Source organism: Mauremys reevesii, linkage group 15, assembly GCF_016161935.1.
Source record: "Mauremys reevesii isolate NIE-2019 linkage group 15, ASM1616193v1, whole genome shotgun sequence".
Lineage (NCBI taxonomy): Eukaryota > Metazoa > Chordata > Testudines > Geoemydidae > Mauremys > Mauremys reevesii.
In genome coordinates this window covers 2,808,208-2,828,293 of record NC_052637.1, presented here as the reverse complement: position 1 = coordinate 2,828,293, position 20,086 = coordinate 2,808,208, and the positions used below count along the sequence as shown (strand labels likewise).

Genomic DNA, 20,086 nt, shown 5'->3' with positions numbered 1-20,086 from the left:
AGCTGCAGAGCCTGAATCCAGAAAGTGCTCTCCAGAGTAATTATCAGCTAGCAAATATAGTGGAAAAAATCAAGCAACTGCATTTCAAACCAGGAAAAGAGAATCTGTGTGAGAGACGCGGGAAAGCCCTGGATCTGTTCTGTGAAGAGGACGGGGAAGCCCTGTGTGTGGTTTGTGAGAGAGCCCCAGAGCACAGATCTCACATGGTGCTTCTCATGGATGCAGGGGCGGCTCTACATATTCGGCCGCCCCAAGCAGTCATGCGCGGGAGGTGCCCCGGAGCCCCGGGAGCAGCGGACCTCCCGCGGGCATGACTGCGGAGGGTCCGCTGGTCACGCGACTTGGCTGGACCTCCCGCAGCTGCGGACGGTTGGCTGGTCCAGCGGCTCCAGTGGAGCTTCCGCAGGCATGCCTGCGGGAGGTCCAGCCGAGCCGCGGGACCAGCGAACTGTCCGCAGTCATGCCTGCGGGAGGTCCACTGGAGCCGCGGGAGGAGCGCCCCCTCTGCAGTCATGCCTGCGGCAGGTCCGATCGTCCCGGGGCTCCGGTGGACCTGCCGCAGGCATGACTGCGGCAGGTCCACCGGCCCAGCCTGCCGCCCTTGCCGGCAAATGCCGCTTCATGCGCGTGCTTGCCGCGCTGGGGTCTGGAGCCGGCCCTGCATGGATGATGCTGCCCAGAAATACAAGGTAGGACACACTCTGGGTCCAGGTTAATTCAATCCTTCCCTTTTCAGACTCAGTCTCTCAGAGCTACTGAATCTCCCAGTTTCCCAGTGTAAATTGCCACGGGCACGCAGGGGCGAAAGAAAAATGCAGGCCTGTTATTTACCAGGCTGCACGTGGCAATAGACTATATTGGTAACGGATGCAAGGAGAGTGTGGGTCACGATGCAAACTGCAGACACACACACAACTAAAATTAATCAATGTAAAGTTTTATTGGGGATAATTACAAGGGGTAAGGGATCAGCGTATGATTAGCTAATAGAGTTAATGAAACTTAAAACACACAATGACTAAAATATCTATTAACAATATTTATAAACAAAGATGCAGCATTTAGTAATAACCGATACTTACATATACAAACCAACGCATAACGACCGGCAAACATAGAAGCTCTGTTTGAAACACGTGAGCTGAGAGAGAGGCTTCGAGGTGATCAGGCTCGGTTACGGGTGTACACAGGATACACAGGATTCGTTTTTCTTTCTCCTCTCCCTGCCTGCACATGGCAGGCAGGCCTATAAAGAACCAACTATGACATCATAGAAGTGTCATAGGGGACGGGGCCCAAAACCTGTTTGTGTCCGTTTCTGATTGGCACAAGCAGAGTTTACACCAAGTAGGGGAGCAGGTGCCTTAAAGTCTGGCTTCACCCCCAAAAGGTGAGGAAATGCATATTGGTTTAGAATGCGTTCAACACTGAATGACAAAAGAAGAGGCCAGGGCAATACCGATATGGGCAAGTTTTACAGGATGCAGACAGGAACTCATCTCAACACCCAGATTTTCTCCCTGATCTCTGGCTCTACCTAAATCTCTCCCCTGCAGACTCCTTCCTCTGGGCAGCTGCAGGGAGCCCTGGCCACTGGTGGTGCCCCAGCCTGTCAACCCCGCACTGTTCATTAGGGAGAGGTGGGCACTAGATCTCTGTGTGAGGCACTTTCCTCGCACACAGGATTGAAGCAAGATGTGTCTGTGCTGCTGCCAGGCCAGGAATGTTCCTACCACACCCTAGCAGCCCAGGCACCACCAGCAGAACATTCACATGAATCATGCACACAGCAGCCCTCACTCTGCTGCATGGAACATACAGGGGTGGGTTTAAACACAGGTGCTGTAGGATATTCCCTACGGACCCATCTCTCGAGTCACGTGAGATTTTGTAATAAAAAAAAAATCAGCGAACGAAAAGTAACTTTCTAGCCCACATGATTGAAAAGAAAAGTTTGATAATGTGGCCTGAGCTTAATTGATATAGTGACTTGTGCCTGAGTTTGCAGAGAGCCTGCAGGGCTGCCCAGAGGATTCAGGGGGCCTGGGGCAAAGCAATTTCAGCGGCCCCTTCCATAAAAAAAAGTTGCAATACTATAGAATACTATATTTTCATGGGGGCCCCTGTGGGGCCCGGGGCAAATTGCCCCACTTCCCCCCCATCCCGGGTGGCCCTGGGAAAAATAAACATTTAAAAACCTTCCATGTCTTGGCACAAACCCAGTTTTGAGAGAACTTCTTTTCAAGTCACCTTTACAAGGTATCACTGGTTCTCAGCATCAGCTAGTGCTAAAAGGCACTAAAGCTCATTAAAAGGGTTGGACAAATATTTTTCATCAGAACTTTTTTGGGATTGAAAACTAGGGGTTTTTAAAAAGCAGAAAAAATCATGGACAATGTCTGCATTCCTTCAAAATCAGTGGGGTTTTTTTAATTGAAAAGCTGAAATTAGTCTGCCAAAACCTGAACATGGTTTGGGGTTTCAGAAGTGTGCGGCCAAATATTTGCTGCTTGCTGTGTTTGATTGTTTAAAGAAGCAATAAAAAAATTCTGCTTAAAAAAAATCCAAAAAAATCCTCAGCTTGTAACCAAATGCCTGAGCCCATCCAGTCAGAGATTTTTTCAGGCTTCTGATACCCTGCTGGCTTCCTTAACTCATATCTACTCCATAACTTTGGGTTCATTTAGGTTAGAACATAAGAACATACTGGGTGGGACCAAAGCTCCATCCAGTCCAGTATCCTGTCTACTGATGAGAGAAGCTCCTGGATGCGCTGAGGCTCCAAGCGAGAGAGAAGCCGGGGGTAAGTCAACACTTGCCATGGTACTATGGATGCACTCCACTAATTTACTGTGCTTAGTGGGGATGCATGCACTCGACTTCATACAATGTTCCCAAAAATCGACTTCTGTAAAACTGGAGTAATTTCATAGTGTAGACATACCCTTACAGAATAGAAGCAGGCTGCCTCCCAGACTGCAGTCAGAGTGGGGGGATCGGATAGTGGGTTGGGGCCTAGCCACACCCAGCCTCCATATCATTTCCGAACCCTGATGTGGCCCTCGGGCCAAAAGCTTTGCCCACCTCTGACCTAGGAGGAAGGAGGCCTAAGAGGAGGAGAGCGGAGCATCCCTCGTGCTTCCTCTTACTTGGAAGTATCTGTTTGAAGAACTGAGTGTAGTCAGAGTAGAATGAACTTGTTAATATTATATAAATAAATAATATGTAAAATATGTATGTAGAGAAATGTTTGATGACATAATTTTTTTGCAATGTGTAATTCATACTTAGGCCCGTCCCTCGCATTAGCCTTAGGTCCGTCACAACCTTCATCCAGCTCTGTCTCTAGGATAGAGCAGCTGGTGGCTTTAACCATAGATAGCTGTGGTCAGTAGCTGCCCCGACTCTGCTGCTGGGAACGTGGCTGCCCAGGCTGGGGGAGCAGGCAGAAAAGCAGCGAGACAGACGGGAGAACCCCAGGGGACTGTCTGTGACTCCATGTTCAGGCTGTTCTAGTGCTTGAGCGTTCTCACTTGATACCTGGGAGGTGAAGTCTAAATACAGGACACACGACCAGTGGGAGTCTGTGCCCTGGTTTATAACTGTTTGCCCTGAGGTTGGTGCTCACGTTCGTGAGCTGCTGCACACAGCTTGGTGGGAGAACTGAACATGGGCCTCCCACATGCCAGCCGAGTGCTCTCACCATGAGGCTGTTAGAAGGCAGGTGATAGCACCAAAACCACCTCCTGCTTCTCTCCCCCAGCCCCCTTTCTTATGGAGCAAGGCAGGTGCTGACCTCATTCCAGCAAGAAACACCTTAGGCGCCTGAGCCACCTGACGTCAAGTGCTGGGTTCCCGTCTGTGGGTTGCTAAGCAAACATAGATGCCCCTTTGCAGCCCCGATTTAGGCACCTGTCTGTGAGAGAGGGAGGAGGCGGGGCCGGGGCAGGGATTTGGGGAGGGATCCAATAGGGGCAGGGAGGGGTGGAATTGGGGCGAGGACTCTGGGGTGGAGTGGAGTCGGGGCAGGGCTGGGGGAGGGGCAGGCGCAAGCACCCACTCGCACTGACAAAAGTTGGCGCCTGCGTACAGGCATCCGACAGACAGTGGGCTTGTGCAAAAATGCCGCGATTACAAAAATGCTGCTATTATAAATTTGCTGCCTCTGCAGATTTGCCGCCCTCTCGGCAGGGCACAGCTGAGCAATTCCTGAGTGACATGGACAGAGACAGAGCACAGGCTCGAGAGTGACACATCTCAGTAAAACCCAAACTCATCCTAGGGGCATGATATTCCCTGGGCTCTGGGGGGGACACAATCAAGTCAGGAAGCAAATCCCAGGACTCTGCCCCCAACAAATGCAGCTGGAACAGTAAAGTGGAACAAACACAAATAATAGTTTGTAATGTTTTATTTATAGTAAGTAACTAAAAGTGGTAAGTAAAGGAAGCCGAGAAGGAGCCTTAATAACCACAGCATGGAAAGGAGATTCCCCAACCACTGAGAACAGTTTTCTTAATGGCACAACTACAGGACGGTCGTCCCGGAATTAATATAGGGAATTAATGAGTTACAGTGTCGCTTTCAGTAACTTTAAAAAAATCTCTGTCCCTCTCACGTTCCCTTTCCTTCCATACTGTCCCTTTCTACTTGTTTTTCTAACCCTCACTTCTGATCCCTGTTTATTTTCCTGTGTCTCTCCCACCCTCCTCCCCTCCCTGTCACAGATCATCCCCCATGGGTGCTCCCTTCTTTCCCCTGATTTTATCCCTTCCCCTCTTGCTGCCCCAGGATTGTTCCCCTGTCAGAGATATTATCCTGTCACTCTTCTCGTTTCTGTTCTCCAACATTTCTCATAGACTCTCCCTTTATTCTTGTTTTATTTAAATTTATATTTTTCTTGTTGCTTCTTCCAATTCCCTCTGGTTAAACCACCCTGTCCCTGGCTCCCCCAGTGCTGCCAACCTCAGGAGTTTAAAAAAAAAATCATGAGACTGACCCAATGATGATTTTTTTAAGGCGATACAATGTTTTTGTGTGTGTGTCAATCTGCACCCATCCCTCCCACTCCCTTTGTGACAGTTACAGGGTTACCAGCTGTCCTGTAGTTACAGGGGAAGGTGACTTGGGCCCCTGTGGCAGGAGCTCTGGCTGGGAGACCCCAGTGAGATCTAATCCCACAGATCTGTACAAACCCCTCCCTGCTGCTGCTGCTTCTCCCCAACCCCCCAAACCCTGATTGATTCACGCTGTGTCCCTGTCACCTCCACCTGCACCTGTCCCCAGTCTGGCTGTTAGTTCTGCCTCCTTCCCATCCCCATCCCCTTCAGGGCCCCTCTGCCCCTCCTGCAGCCCCAGGGGTTCTTCCCTCCTCCTGGACCCATCCTTGGGAATGCAGGGAATAGGGTGACCAGACAGCAAGTGTGAAAAATCGGGAGGGGGGTGGGGGGTAATAGGAGCCTATATAAGAAAAAGACCCAAAAACCGGGACTCTCCCTATAAAATCTGGACATCTGGTCACCCTAGCAGGGGAGGGGAGGGGCTTCCACAGGTCATAGAGATAAGGAGCCAGGTTCTGGGTAGACAAGAGTCCTCCAAGGTCATAGAGACTGGGGTCCCTGAGGGTAGAGAGGCTGATTTCTGTTTCCTCCCTCCCCTGTGTGTCTCAGGGACACAGTCTGAGCCGGAATCCCTGCATCACCCAGAACCAGGGTCGGATTCTCCCCCCACGGATGGAGCCCGGCGGGAAAGTGAAGATCAGGGCCTCGTAATCAGCATCGATAAATGTCACCTGCCCCCGGTCACAGTCCAGACAAACCCGGATCCTGCTGGGGAACCGGCGCCGGGGCAGGGGGGTCACAGGGGAGGTGAGAGCCCGTAACTCACCCCACCACTGCACAGCCCAGATCCCCCCCTCAGGGCTGAGGCTGATCCGTCCCCTCCTCCTCTCAGACCCTCTGGCCACCCCCACAGACCAGCATCGCACATCCCCCACGTCCACCTCCCAGCAATGTCTCCCCGAGGTGAATCCCTCACAGCCCAGCACACAGGGTTGAGTGTCAAATCTCTCAGGGTTGTTGGGCAGATCCTGCCATCTGTCTCCATAGCTCAAACATTTCCGATCCTCAGACAGGACGAGTTGGGGATGAGCCGTGTCTGGATCCAGAGTCACATTCACTGGGGAGAGAGAATCAGAGCGTTAGAGGCAGAGTTCATCCTTAGGGGAGGCTGGGACCATTTCTCACGCTCCCCAGCAGCCCCATCCTGGCTGGGACGGGCCTGGATCCCAGGGAGCTGCCTCTGACCTGGGCACCTGAGACTGAGCAGGGACGTCACTGCAGCTCCTCAGTCTGTGTAATGGGACCCACTTCATTAGTTTTTCATGTGCTTGCTGAGGCTTCAGCTCCCTGCTCCCTCTGTTGGGGCTGCTCCATTCCCAGCATCAGAGACACAGCCAGGAAGGTTTTAATGAGGAGGGAGCAGAGGAGGCAGGTACCAGCTTTGAACCCCAGAGCTAAGCTCCCTCCCTTAAATGCAGCCTCCACTCCTCGGCCAGAGTAGGAAGAGCCAATTAAGAAAAGAGGGAAGGAAATGGCATTGGGTGGGGTGGCCTCCACTCCTGGGCCAGGGAACAGAGAGGAAGGTGCAGCATTGGGAAAGAGCTGCTTATGACCAGACAATAGGAGGGGCATTGTGTGGGGTAGCCCCATCCCCAGCCCAGAGAGAAGGGAGGAGCTGACAGCCTCACAGGGAGAACGTCTCCTCAATCCAGGAAGCAGTGAGCAGCTCCAATGGGAGAGCCCAACCCTGCCCAGAGGAAAGGCAGGATGTTGTAGCATCACGATGAGGGAGACCCCCAGCACTGGGGTAGAGCAGAGGGATGTGTCAGCCCTCAGGGCAGAGAGCTCTGTACACATGCTGCTCAGGGAGAGATTTTCTGTTTAGCAGCGTGGGCATGAACTCAGCACTAAGGTTGGTGTCAGGAGTGTTTGTGTGACTGCAGCATGGGAGCTCCTCACTGTTCAGTGTGTTGTTTTTAGGGCTCTGTGTGTCATGGTCGGTATCAGTTTGGTAGGTAACTTTAGCTACAATCTCATGAAGACGTTTTCTGATCATTTAAAAACAATCTCCAGATGCAATCTCACCCTGTCTGAATGTTCCTAGAGATCCTCCTCTTTTTGTCTCTAGTGCAGACGGCAGAGAGTCTGGAGGGGAGAAGGAAAAAGGAGACGAGATTTCAGGCTTTCATATTTATAACAGCGTCCCCACTCTCAACCCCTAGAACTGTCTTTTAATTATGACAGAGAAACACATCGAGAAACACTCAGATATTTTATATAAATAGGTCTGAAACCATCTCTTTCCTCTCTCATTCAGGCATCTCCCAGCAACGGAACCAATGTCCTTGCAGCCTCACAAACATCCCAGGACAGACAATCTGTCAGTGAGATTTACTTTTCCCCTCCTCATCCCCTCGCACCCTTCAAACTCCAGTTGGTTTGTCTCATTCACTTACTGCCCTTTGCCGTAATCTAGACCCAGACCCTGCAAAGACTTTGGAATGAAAGTAACTTTGCCCACTTTGGTCCCTTTGACACTAACAGGATATTGAGAGTTTGTGAAATCCTGGCTCTAAAAGTTCCTCCTCTGCCTTGGTGGGTCCTGCGCTTTTTTGGTGGATTTGCTCACCTCAGAGGTTCACGGCAGCCCTCAGTTTGGCCACTTTTGCTAGAGGCTCAAACCTGCCATTCACTCAGCTAATCCCATCACTGGCCCGCATGGGCGAAATGGAGAACAATCCCCATAGTCTGTGTCCCACCTAGTGAGTCGGGGACAGGCCAGATCCCTTTCCAAATTAGACCTTCCCTCTGGTGTCAGTCACAGACCGGGTCAATTCCTCCTGTGTCCAATCAGGAGTTGGTGGGATGCGGGGAACCTGGGCCCACCCTCTACACGGGGTTCCAGCCCAGGGCTCTCTGGAGAGCAGCTGTCTATGATGTCCCTTGTATCAGATGCGTGACAGCTACAGCTACAACTCCCAGGGCTACTTCCCCATGGCCTCCCCCCAGCACCTTCTTTATCCTCACTGCAGGATCTTCCTCCTGAAGCCTGATCACGCTTGTACGCCTCAGTCCTCCAGCCGCACCTTCTCACTCCTCGCTCACCCTCCACTAACTGATGGGAGCTCCTTTCTAAACCAGGTGTCCTGATTAGTCTGCCTGCCATAACTGATTCTAGTATGGTTTTAACTAGCTCCAGGTGTCTTAATTAGCCTGCCTGTCTTAATTGGTTCTAGCAGGTTCCTGACTGCTCTAGTGCAGCCCCTCCTCTGGTCACTCAGGGAACTATTCATCCCATGGCCAGTATATTTTCCTTCTACCAGGCTCCTGTACCCCACTGGTCTGGGTCTGTCACAGAGGTTATTGGGTCTCTTCATTCAGCGTCTCTACACCAAGCAGCATGACGGGGCCTCGTCCTCCATAGGCAGAAATAAAAGTTTTATAAATGTAAAAATTGAGGTGGGAGAAAGTTGAGTCAATTGGACAATTCACCCCTGTACCAGCAGGAGAGGGGTGACTCTGCTATTCAGTGGCTGCAGGGGCCGGTGCAGAACTTGGCAGAGGGTAAGGAAGTTCTGAAGCCAGCCAGAGTTACATCCCTATGACAATGGCCCCATGGGTCTTGGCCAGGGAGAAGAGTTTCAGAGGCCCAGCTTTACACTGCCCACCTCCCTCTATCCCTCGTCCACCCCCTCCCTCTTCCACCCGCCCTCACCACCCCCACCCCATTCCCAGCCCTCTCAGGAACCCGCCTTATGCCTGAAGCTGCTGCGGAGGAGGCACCAGAGGCTCCTGTGCTGGAGGATCCCTGACCATGGGGGTGGGGCTTCAGGGCTGCCGCGGAGGGGCAAGTGGGGCAATTTGCCCCTGGCCCTGCAGGGGCCCCCATGAGAATATAGTATTCTATAGTACTGCAATTTTTTTTAATGGAAGGAGCCCCAAAATTGCTTTGCCCCAGGCCCCCTGAATCCTCTGGGCAGCCCTGCGGGGCTTTCTCCTTCCCTACAATTGTCTATTTGGCCGAGACTATCTGCCGTATGGGACCCAAGCAGGGCCGGTGCAACCATTTAGGCGACCTAAGCGGTCACCTAGGGCACTGGGATTTGGGGGGCGCCATTTTCTTCAACAGTGACGACGGCAGCCGGATCTTTGGCCGCCCCGGTCTCCGCTGGCATTTAGGCGGAGGGAGCTGGGGCAGGGGGAGCGTGGGGAGGGCCGCCTGCAGAAAGGGGGGGAGCGGCACACAGGGGAACTCCCCGTCCCAGCTCACCCCTGCCCGGCCTCCTCCCCGAACACTCTGTGGCTGCTTCACGTCTCCCGCCTCCCAGGCTTGTGGCACCAATTAGCTTAGGCGCTGCAAGCCTGGGAGGCGGGAGAAGTGAAGCACCGACAGCGTGCTCGTGCACGGAGCAGGGTGAGCTGGGGTGCCTCAGAGGTGTGTGTGGGGGGCCTCAGGGAGGAGCGTGGGGAGCTGCCACAAGGGGGAGCGCCTCAGGGCAGAGGGAGGGAGCTGCCTTGGTGGGAGGGGGGCGCGCAAGGTGGAAGTTTCGCTTAGGGCGCGAAACATCCTTGCACCGGCCCTGGACCCGAGCACAGTGATGGGCTGGATCCGCCTTTGAGAAATGTGCCCTATGGCTGGTGATGGGGCAGTAGATGGGGAGGGCTCTGAGCTATAGCGAGTTCTTTGCCATGTGTCTGGCTGTTGGGTCTTGCCAAAATGCTCGGTATCCAACTGACCATCATATCTGTGGTCGGGAAGGAATTTCCCCCCAAGTCAGATTGGCAGAGAGCCTGCGGGGTTTTCTGCCTTCTTCTGCAGCATGGGGTACAGGTCACTTGCACATTTAAACTATTTCAATGGTGGATTCTTTGTAACTTGGACAGAGGTTGGGGTCTATTGCAGGAGTGGGTGGGTGAGATTCTGTGGCTTGCAATGTGCAGGAGGTCAGACTGGATGATCGTGATGGTCCCTTTTGGCCTTAAAGTGTATGAGTCTGAGACATTTCTTTCTTTAACAGTAATTGTCATGGGAAGGCATGTTTTTAGTAAAAATAAAGGCTTGAATATATCAACCTGAGTGACTTGGACCCCAAGTGCGTGACATTCTCACCCAACAATGAAATAGAAGCATCATCTAATTGTGACCCAATTGGCCAGAGCCACTCTCCTCCCTCAGTCTCAGAGACTAATCCCAATTTCCATTCCTAGATCCCTTCTAGGTACCTTTGAACTTCCCCAGAGTCTCCAATAGCACAATCGTTTTGTGGGAGAAATCACTGACTCGCTCTTCCAGTTCAGGAGAAATCTCCTCTGGCTGCTGGAACTTCCCCTTCTCACACCTAGAGAGAAACCATTTCCCACGATTATATTTCATTGTGTGACTTGTTATAAATTCTGGCTAGTGAGTCGCTGTTCTAATATGTCTGGAGTTAGAATTCCTCAACTTCTCCCAATCTGAGAGCAGGTGCAACACAGGCCATGGCCGTACAACCTTCCCTTCACAGGACTCTTTAGTATTCTTCAACTCTGGTCTGGAGAGACCAGCTCTGAGGACAAAAGGGGAATTGAGTCTCCATGGCCAATTCGCTCCTTGGCCTCCATGCTCTGAGGAACAGGAAGTTCCCAGGTGAAGTGCTGTAGAAATCTGCCCTCTAGGAACTAGACTGAGACACCAACTCCCCCCCTCCCCAGCTCATTTCTCACAGGTCTCCAAACAGTCCTCAAGTTGGAAACACCCTTGATCGCTGCTGCCCTGGGCTGAATGGGGACCTGTGCCCAAGCAGTGACAGACCCATATTCCATCCTCATAGTCCTGAAGCAGCCAGTCCCCCAAGGAGGTGACATGTCTAGGAAATACTTGAGGTTAGTCATTCCCACTGAATGGAGAATACCAGAGTCTTCTATACAAGGGTGAGAACCTCAGGATGAAGTTGATCAGAGAGGTTCGTATCCAACATGTGACCTTCCTCATGCATTTTGCTATAGAGCCCTGGGGAGATGTGGTGCTAACATCACCACCAAGCTCTTCCCCAGCGTTGTGAGGTGTGAGGGGGAGTGAGAGAGAGACACGTACCTGCTCAAGGTCCTTCTAATATCCTAGAAAAGAGAGAGACAAAATAATTTCAGTCCCCTCTGACACACACACAGGATTCCAGGGAAGAGATTTTGCAAATATGAGGAAGAGAGGCCCTGCCCTGGCCCAGGGTCATGGATTCCCTGAGCTAATGGGGCTTTTCCATCTCTCATATCTCTGTGTCTGTGACTCTGCAAAGAATAATAGTTACTCACATGTGAGCAATGCACACGCCGAGTTACACCATGGTCTACGACTGCTGGACTCCAGTGCTTAGGATTCAAGAGCCCTCCCTTCCTTGTGTTGGGATCTGGCATGTTTTTCATCATGACTGCCAGTTTCTAATTGTCCCTGGAGGTGCTCAACCCCACGCCCCAACCCTTCCTGCAATGTCACACCCCAGCCCAACTCTTCCTGCTCCCACTTCACCCCAACCCTGCCTCTTCCCTGCCTCCTCTGGTGAGCACACTCCCTTCCTGCTCTTTTCTCTCCCTCCCAGCCTCTCCTTCACACAGTGGAACAGCTGATCACAGCAGCCAGATGGTGCTAGAGGTAGGAGGAGGAGTTGATTGGCAGAGCAGCCATTGGGGGCACCTTGGAGCACCCATCTGCGTTTCTCATTCAGTCTCACCTGCAGGAATTCACTTGCTGGCTTCTGACACTTCCCCTCCAGCTCACTGATCAGCTCACTGAGATGGGAAATCTGCTCAGAGAGTTTACTGACATTTTCATTCTGGATCCTCACAATCTCCTCATCCAGCTTCTCCAGCTGGGCCAGCAGGAGTCGCTCTTGTTCCTCCAGGAACTCCCGCAGTTCCTGAAATTCGGACACAATCTTCTGCCTCTCGGTTTGTGTTTGTTTCTGCATGAAAATAGGGGAAGGGCTGGTCAGGGACATAGATGGAGCCCGGGGTCCTTTCATGGAGAGCTGAGTGTGCAGGAGAGAGAAGGTCTTTTAAAATACTAAGATTTTTCATAGACTCTAGGACTGGAAGGGACCTCGAGAGGTCATCTAGTCCAGTCCCCTGCCCTCATGGCAGGACCAAATACTGTCTAGACCATCCCGGATAGACATTTATCTAACCTACTCTTAAATATCTCCAGAGATGGAGATTCCACAACCTCCCTAGGCAGTTTATTCCACTGTTTAACTACCCTGACAGTTAGGAACTTTTTCCTAATGCCCAACCTAAACCTCCCTTAATGCAGTTTAAGCCCATTGCATCTCCTTCTATCCTTAGAGGCTAAGATGAACAAGCAGCAAAGAATCCTGTGGCACCTTATAGACTAACAGACGTTTTGCAGCATGAGCTTTCGTGGGTGAACACCCACTTCTTCGGATTCTTTGCTGCTTTTACAGAACCAGACTAACACGGCTACCCCTCTGATAAGATGAACAAGTTTTCTCCCACCTCCTTATGACACCCTTTTAGATACCTGAAAACTGCTATCATGTCCCCGCTCAGTCTTCTCTTTTCCAGACTAAACAAACCCAATTATTTCAGCCGTCCTTCGTAGGTCATGTTCTCTAGACCTTTAATCATTCTTAAATAGGGGGAGGGATAGCTCAGTGGTTTGTGCATTGGCTTGCTAAACCCAGGGTTGTGAGTTCAGTTCAGTTTGTGACAAAGCCACTTATAGACCTCAGGCAAAATCAGTACTTGGTCCTGCTAGTGAAAGTGGGGGGCTAGACTCAAGGACCTTTCAATTCTAGAAGACAGGATATATCCTTTTATTTAATGTAATTCTTGTTGCTCTCCTCTGGACCCTCTCCAATTTCTCCACATCTTTCTTGAAATGCAGTCCCCGGAACTGGACACAATACTCCAGCTGAGGCCTGACCAGCGCAGAGTAGAGCGGAAGAATGACTTCTCGAGTCTTGTGCACAACACACCTGTTAATGCATCCCAGAATCACATTTGCTTTTTTTTCAACAGCATCACACTGTTGACTCATATTTCTGACATTTGACTCTACCCCGTGTGTACTAGGCAGAGGATTCTCTCACACCTTCCCCTTTGGCCCCTGTATCCCTCTGAAAGGGATGTTTCCATGCCTGTCATGGTCAGCATCTTCTGTTATTTATGGTCTCTGGAAATTCACACCCAGAGCAGCAGGAGGCAGGACACAGCACTACACTGACAGAGACGCCAGGGGAGTTAAAAGAAACAAACATTTAAAAAAATGCACAAAATGACCAGACACAACAGACAGCACTTCACGGGGACATTCAGTTCACTTGGGGAGGATTTCTGGGCAAGCCACCAAAGGCTAGATATTAACTCATGAAAGAAAATGGAAGCTTAGGGCTTGTTTATACATGAATCTAACCCAGCAATCCATGATCCTGGAGAAACACACACAAGCCCATGTTCATCAAAGCCACACAGGAGTCGGCCTCCAAACAGACCTCCCACTGCCAGTCCCAGCCGGTTCATAACAACAGGCACCTACCAGATACTCCTGGCTATTCCCCTCTCCAATCGTTTTCAGTCCCAGCAGCTTTTCTCTCTCTTCCCCCAGAGTCTTCAAATGGGCCTGGATTCTTTCCTGAAGAAACAGAAATGATTTAGGAGGTTTCATCTGGATAGTTGAGAGGTGCTTGGAAGTGGGTGTTTTTCCACCCAAAATCCAAGATGACTGTGGTTCTAATCACTTTGTGACATCAGGACCACCAAGGAGATGAAACCTCATTAATGGAGACTGGGAAAGCTTTACATTCGGACTCGTTACCTATTCAGATTCAGTCTTTTTAGTAATTAGAGAGAGATCTCAATTATAACCAAGCTTTACTGGTATTTGTGAACTGATTAGTGGTACAGAGCATAACAGGGCACCAAAGTTACATGGGGGTGAATCAATAAAGCTGTTTTGTAGAGGGTTTAACGAACCAAGTGATACAAATCCCAGAAGCCACCAGGGTTTAAATAGGGGCTGGGAGTTCAGCCCTGAAGCCCTGGGGACTGCACTGGGGTTCGGCTGAGCTGGTCTAAGCACCAGGGCAAACCCCATGAGACGTCAGGAGACCATTCATCTGGTTGGAAGCTGCACAGTCCCAGTGTTGTGGAGCACTATCCGTCTCTGGTAGGGACTTCGCACTCGATGTGTGTTTATCCCGATGAAAAAGGTGGAGGAGACTGAGGCTGCAGGAGGATACCCATGACAGGGGGGTGGTTGCTGGGGGTGGCACCTTCATGCAGAATGATGCAGGTGGGGACACGCTGAAAAAAGCGTTGGTGGGGCCCACGCAGGGCGAATGATACTTTTGAGGACGGGTCCATGAAGGCAGGCGTGGGCATGTCCTATGTTCTGGGGATGCCTCAGTGACCATCCTAATTAGACATGATGCAGATTTGTGTAAAGAAGGGTTGGGGTTTGCCCCAGTGCTGCCCTAAACTCTTTTCATGACAATGCCCCTTGGGCAGATACCCCACAGTCCCATTGCCTGGTAAAGATCCCGGAAGCAGTGCATTCTGGGAGATTTCAAAAGGCTGCCTGGTGGGACTAATGGAACCACTCTGACTGGTCCTTGCCCACGTACACAACAGAGCAGGTCAGACTGGCACCGGTCAGCTCCAGCCTGGGGTTGGTTTTGCTACAACCCAGTGTAATCCCAGTGGTACTTGGCATGGACCTGAGCTGTCTGGAGCCCTTTTGTGTGCGGACTGAAGGTGCTCGAGGTCCCACGCAGCGTTTAGCCCAGTGATCTCCTCTAGTGCAGGCCGGTAGCATCTGAGTTTAACCCCTCATGGAGCGAGATGGGAGTTCAGAATCCTCCTCTCTCTGGTGGGCCTGGGACCTTTATCAAGGCCTCTCTCCCTCCTAACGGAGACACTTCATCACTGGGTGGGGCTGATGCTAAGATGGCAGCATGGCAAAGTGGTTTGAGTCTTGGACTGGGTCTGGGGAGATTTGTCTAGCTAAACCAGTGGTCACCTACTGGTCGATCCTGGAGACTCTCCCGGTTGATTGTGATCTCCAGCGGCACTGCAGGGTTGGCTGCTGCTGATAATGCAGGCTCCCTGCCTGCCCCAACTGCACGGCACTCCCAGAAGCAGCCAGCATGCCCCCACAGCCTGGGCTGAGGGCATGGGTCTCCGCACATGGCTCCTGACTGCAAACACCGCCTCCGCAGCTCCCATTGGCCGTAAATCAGGAACTGTGGCCAATGGGAGCTGTGGGAGTGGTGCCTGCAGAGAGGGGCAGCGTGCAGGGCCACATGCCCCCCCAGGGGCCCTAGGGGCACATTGGCCCCTTTTGGGAGGGGCGTAGGGTTGGGGCAGGCAGGAAGCCTGCCTTAGCCCTACTGACCGTGAGTCGCCAGAGGTAAGCCAGTGCCACCCAGCTGGAGCCGGGACCCCACACCTCCTCCTGTACCCCAACCCCCTGCCCCAGCCCTAACCCTCCTCCCAGAGCCAGCCCCCCAGTACCCACTCCAGCACCCAAACACTCTGTCCCAGCCCAGAACCCCCTCCCACACTGCGAACCCCTTGGCCACAGCCCAAAGCCTGCACCCCCACCCAAACCCCAACTCCCTGCCCTTACCGGTGAAAGTGAGCAATGGAGAGAGAGGGCTATGGATTGAGCGGGAATTCGGCGAGGCCTTGGGGAAAGGGGGGTAGATCCTGATTTCAAGACTTGATAGTTTGCCTCTGTTGCTGCTCTGCCGGACCATTAATTTTCTTATAGCATCTCCCGTACAATGAAGACTTTACAGAGCTGAATGATGAGTCACACACAGACCGTGACAAGTAACTCTCAGTGAAATTAGCCTGTCATTAAAACCCAAAAGTTAACCCATTAAATTTTACAGCAATTCCCTACCTTGTACTCCTGGGCAGCCTCCTGGATGGGAACCACCCTGTGAGTGAGGTGAGCCTGGGATCTGTCGCACACCACACAGATGGGGGTTTGATCCTCTTCACAGAACAGTTTCAGAGCCTCCTGGTGTTCCCCAAACACCCCGTCCCCTCCTCTCCCCTTTGCTGCCTGTAAACTCAACCGCTTGGCGATTTCTACGACATTTGCCAGCTGCCTGTTGGGCCTGAGGTTCCTCTGTTGCACAGTTTCTCTGCACTGAGGGCAGGAGGCGGCTATATCAGATCCCTCCCAGCACGGGCTGATGCAGGCTCGGCAGAAATTGTGCCCACACTCCAGACTGACAGGTTCTGTGAAATACTCCAGACAGACAGGACATGTCACTTCCTCCTGGAGACTTTCCACAGGGTTCTCTGCAGCCATGGCTCCCTTTGCGCAGGGGATCAGGGTTAGTTTCAATTTCCTGAATTCACACTATGCCCCGCCTGCAGCAGCAAGGGGGTGTTTCCTTGTCTGAAAATGGCTCAGGCTGTTTGCAGAGCAGGAAGGACCCAACCAATTTCACCCCTGGAGGCTTTAGTGTAAAAATGTATCACTAGGGATCCGGTCCTGCAATCAGCCCCTATGCTGGTGGGGAGGGTCACTGAGGCAGCCCCTTGTGAGGCTGAACCTGCAGGAGCAGGAGCTGTGTGTTAGGAGTGATAGTCAGGCTGGGCAGAATTTTTTTCTATAATATCTAATTTTGACAGATGATGTTTATTTTAAGCAATTTTTATATTTATTGATTTAAACTTTCACAGCAGCACAACAATCTGGGTTTCAAGCATTTCATTCCAATTAAAATGTTCATGGTTGTGGGAAATTTTGGGGGGATCAGACAATATTTTGGTCAGACCAGAACTATTTAATGACACTAGACACTGAGATTCAAAAAGTTGAAGCTTTAGAACTGTTAAAATTGTCTGTTAGCAGGTAAATCTCCTCCCTCCACCAGCAGCTCCCCCAGGGCAGTAACCCAGAGCCTCCCCCCCCCACCACCACACGCAGGGCCGCCCAGAGGATCCCGGGGGCCCGGGGTCTTCGGCGGCGGGGGGCCCCTTCCGTTCCGGGATCCGCCGCCAAAGTGCCCCGAAGACCTGCAGCGGGGGGGGGGGGGGGATCGGGGCGGGGCTCAGGCGCTCGGACGGAGACTCGGCGCTCTATGCGCCGAGGCTCCAGGAGAGGGGCGGAGGCGGGAGCCTCCGCTTTTCTCTTGGGGGCCCCTGCGGAGCCCGGGGCCCGGGGCAAATTGCCCCCTTTGCCCCCCCCTCTGGGCGGCCCTGACCACACGGACCGAGGCTGAAAGTCCATCTGATGGCAGCTCAGGGGCCTGTGTAATGTGCTGGGATCTCAGCCTGGGCCGTAGTGGGGCAGGTGCCCCTGTAACACAACCACTCCCAGCAAGGCCCTGCCCCCATTTTCTCCCTGTTTGTCAGTCCAGGCAGAGAGACCAGGGACTGCAGGGAGACCAAGCTCCTGTCCCCCAGGTGAGGGCTGGGGCCCAATGGCCGAGGGCAGCGGGTGTGCGGGGAGCTCGCACTAGGGGCTGCAGGGTACCTGGTGTGGGATAAACAGAGACCTCTCAGGCCACTTGCCCATTGCGGCTGCAGGAGGGGATGTGGGGACAGACTGAGGAGGCCTGGGGCAGTCTGGGAAGCCGCCATCAGGGACAAGGAGAGGGAATTTAGCTTTGGCGGGGGAGCCGTGCTGTGCAGAGATCCTGCTGTGGATGCAACTAGTTACCTTGGTCTAGGGTTTGAAGCCATACTGGTGTCTAACAGAAATGGTGTGTCAAAGTCATGTTGAATAACATGACTGAATTTCTTTACAAACACGAGGTAAATCTTGGTTGGAACAATAGTGGATTGGATCTCCGTCTGCAGCATGGTTCCTGTATGTTTCGTGTGATGTTGCTGAGAGCTAAAGCTGAGAGGCAGGAGAGCGGCTGTATAATTCACGCAGCGGCTGGCGTGGCCAGTTCCACCCCGTCCCGACCCCTGTTCAGCCCGGCCCTCCCTACCCCAGCAGTGGTAGGACCTTGGGTGTTTCCCTGCCCGCCCTGGGACCGTCCTACCTACCATACTGCTTCATGGACTCAGGTGCTTTTGAAAAGCAACAAGAGATGATGCCAGCTCCTGAACAGGCCTGTCTGTGTATGATCACAAACTGGAGAACTTGGAGGACGCTGATGTGGCTCGTTAGTAGGTTCAACTAGCAGAATAGCATTGCTGTTGTGATGTAGGAATAAAAACATGGAATATTGTTCCCTTTTCTCCTTTAGAGCCATCTTTATAGTACGTAAGAACGTGTGCGTAAAAAAGTTTGGTCGTCCATAATTTTTTTCTATACTGTCCATAAAAATTATTTTCAACACTTTGCAACCCTGGTCCCAGACACTCTCTGTGGGTAACCCTCCAGTGAGAGAGACGTTGAAGCAAAATGCTCCACCCTGGGCTTTTCCCTATCAGCGAACACAAATGGTGATAGAAGCCATCCACTTTTACCAGGGAGACATATCTTGGGAACCCTTCATCAACTGGCCTCCAATTTGGTCCCCGGCCCGACCCTGCTCTGCCAGGGCATGCCAAACATCCAGGCAAACTGAGGGATGGTGTCGATCTTAGTGCACTCCCACAGAAAGCTGGTCTCAGCCGTAACTCTCGTCATCCCGGTGATGCACTACAATAAAGGAGGTGACGTGACAGCACCCCCACATCCTCCTCCAGCCATGGGGTGTGCAGCTCAGCAGGTGTCTCCCTCTGTGCAGGGAGCCCTTAGCACTTGCCCCTCTCATTGGCGTCTCCCATTGGCTAGCTTAGGTGGTTTCCCCACTACAGTGCTGGCTTTTCTGGATCACAGTCTAAGGGTGTGTTTACACTACATCTCTGGGAGAGGCAGTTGTTAGAATTCTTCCACTGACCTATCTGCATCTACATCGGGGGTTAGATTGGTCTAGCTACGTCACACAGGGTGTGAAAGTTTTCACAGTGCTGAGTGTTGTACCTAGGCCAACCTAAGTTTTAGGTGTAGACCAGGCCTCAGGAAGAATAAGGGTATCGCTACAGTCGCTACTTCAGCAGAGCTACAGCTGTGTCGCTGAAGTGCCCCAGTGTAGATGCCTCCTGCATTGACGGAAGTGGTTATTCCATCGCTCTAGTTAATCCCACTTTCTGAGAGGCCGTAGCCAGGTCACCGGCAGAATTCCATTGTCTGCACCGGGGGTTAGGTCCATCTAGCCGTGGCACTCAGGGCACACAATTTTTCACTGCCCATGGTGTCACTAGGTTGATCTAAGTGTTGTGTAGAGCAGGCCTCAGAGGAGTTTCCCTGGAGCTAGCAGGAAACACAGGGGCTGAGGGGTTGGCTGGCAGCTTGGTGTGTGTGAGGTAGAAAGCCAAGAGAAGCAGTCGTGAGTGTGATCCTGGCAGGAAACAGAAACAGAGCTTGCTTCAGGGACAGAGTTCCCTGGAAAGGCAGATGTGGAGTTCTGAGTAAGGAAACTGATGGCTGCTGTTTGTTTCTATCGTGTTCAGGGCACAGGAATGTGTGGCCATTGTTTGTAACTAATGAAGATTGCACCACAGAAATACCTGACTCCTATCATCCATTTCTCCTGCCAATGGAAGAACCCAGCAAGGCCCAAACGCTGGCTGTGATAAAGGAGGTAGCTCCCTTTTGGGGACACCCAGACAGTCAGGAGCTATAGAATCCTCCTTAGCAACTGTCCCCTAATTACCTGACCTGTAAAGGGTTAAGAGAAGCTTTATCTGAGTATCAGAGGGGTAGCCGTGTTAGTCTGGATCTGTAAAAGCAGCAAAGAATTCTTTGCTGCTTTTATCTGAGCTGGCACCTGACCCGGGGAACCAATAGGGGGACTGTAGCCTTTCAGATTGGAAAAACTGCTGGGTGTGTGTGTGTGTGTGGGGGGGTTATCTTTGTCTCTGGAGCTGGAGAGAGGGGAAGGCAGCAACAAGCTGTAAGCTCTGAGCCGGGTATGGGAAATCATTAGCATCATACCTAGACACTCCCCTTTTGGAACCCCAGATACGCAAGTGGTACAAGAAAAGTTAAGACAGATGCGATTAGGAACTGTGAC

At 52.1% G+C, this 20,086-nt stretch overlaps 1 protein-coding gene across 1 annotated transcript in view; it reads right to left on the bottom strand.

The window, feature by feature from the left end:
- Nucleotides 1-5,552: 5,552 nt before the first annotated feature.
- Nucleotides 5,553-20,086, bottom strand: part of LOC120383489 (zinc finger protein RFP-like) — a 33,050-nt gene continuing 18,516 nt past the window's right edge. The window contains exons 2-8 of the mRNA XM_039501652.1: nt 13,588-13,683; nt 11,858-11,995; nt 11,134-11,156; nt 10,284-10,399; nt 7,146-7,205; nt 5,887-6,177; nt 5,553-5,575 (exon numbers count right to left, since the gene is read on the bottom strand). Coding sequence (XP_039357586.1) covers nt 5,553-5,575; nt 5,887-6,177; nt 7,146-7,205; nt 10,284-10,399; nt 11,134-11,156; nt 11,858-11,995; nt 13,588-13,683 — 747 coding nt within the window. The remainder of the gene's footprint in view (nt 5,576-5,886; nt 6,178-7,145; nt 7,206-10,283; nt 10,400-11,133; nt 11,157-11,857; nt 11,996-13,587; nt 13,684-20,086) is intronic.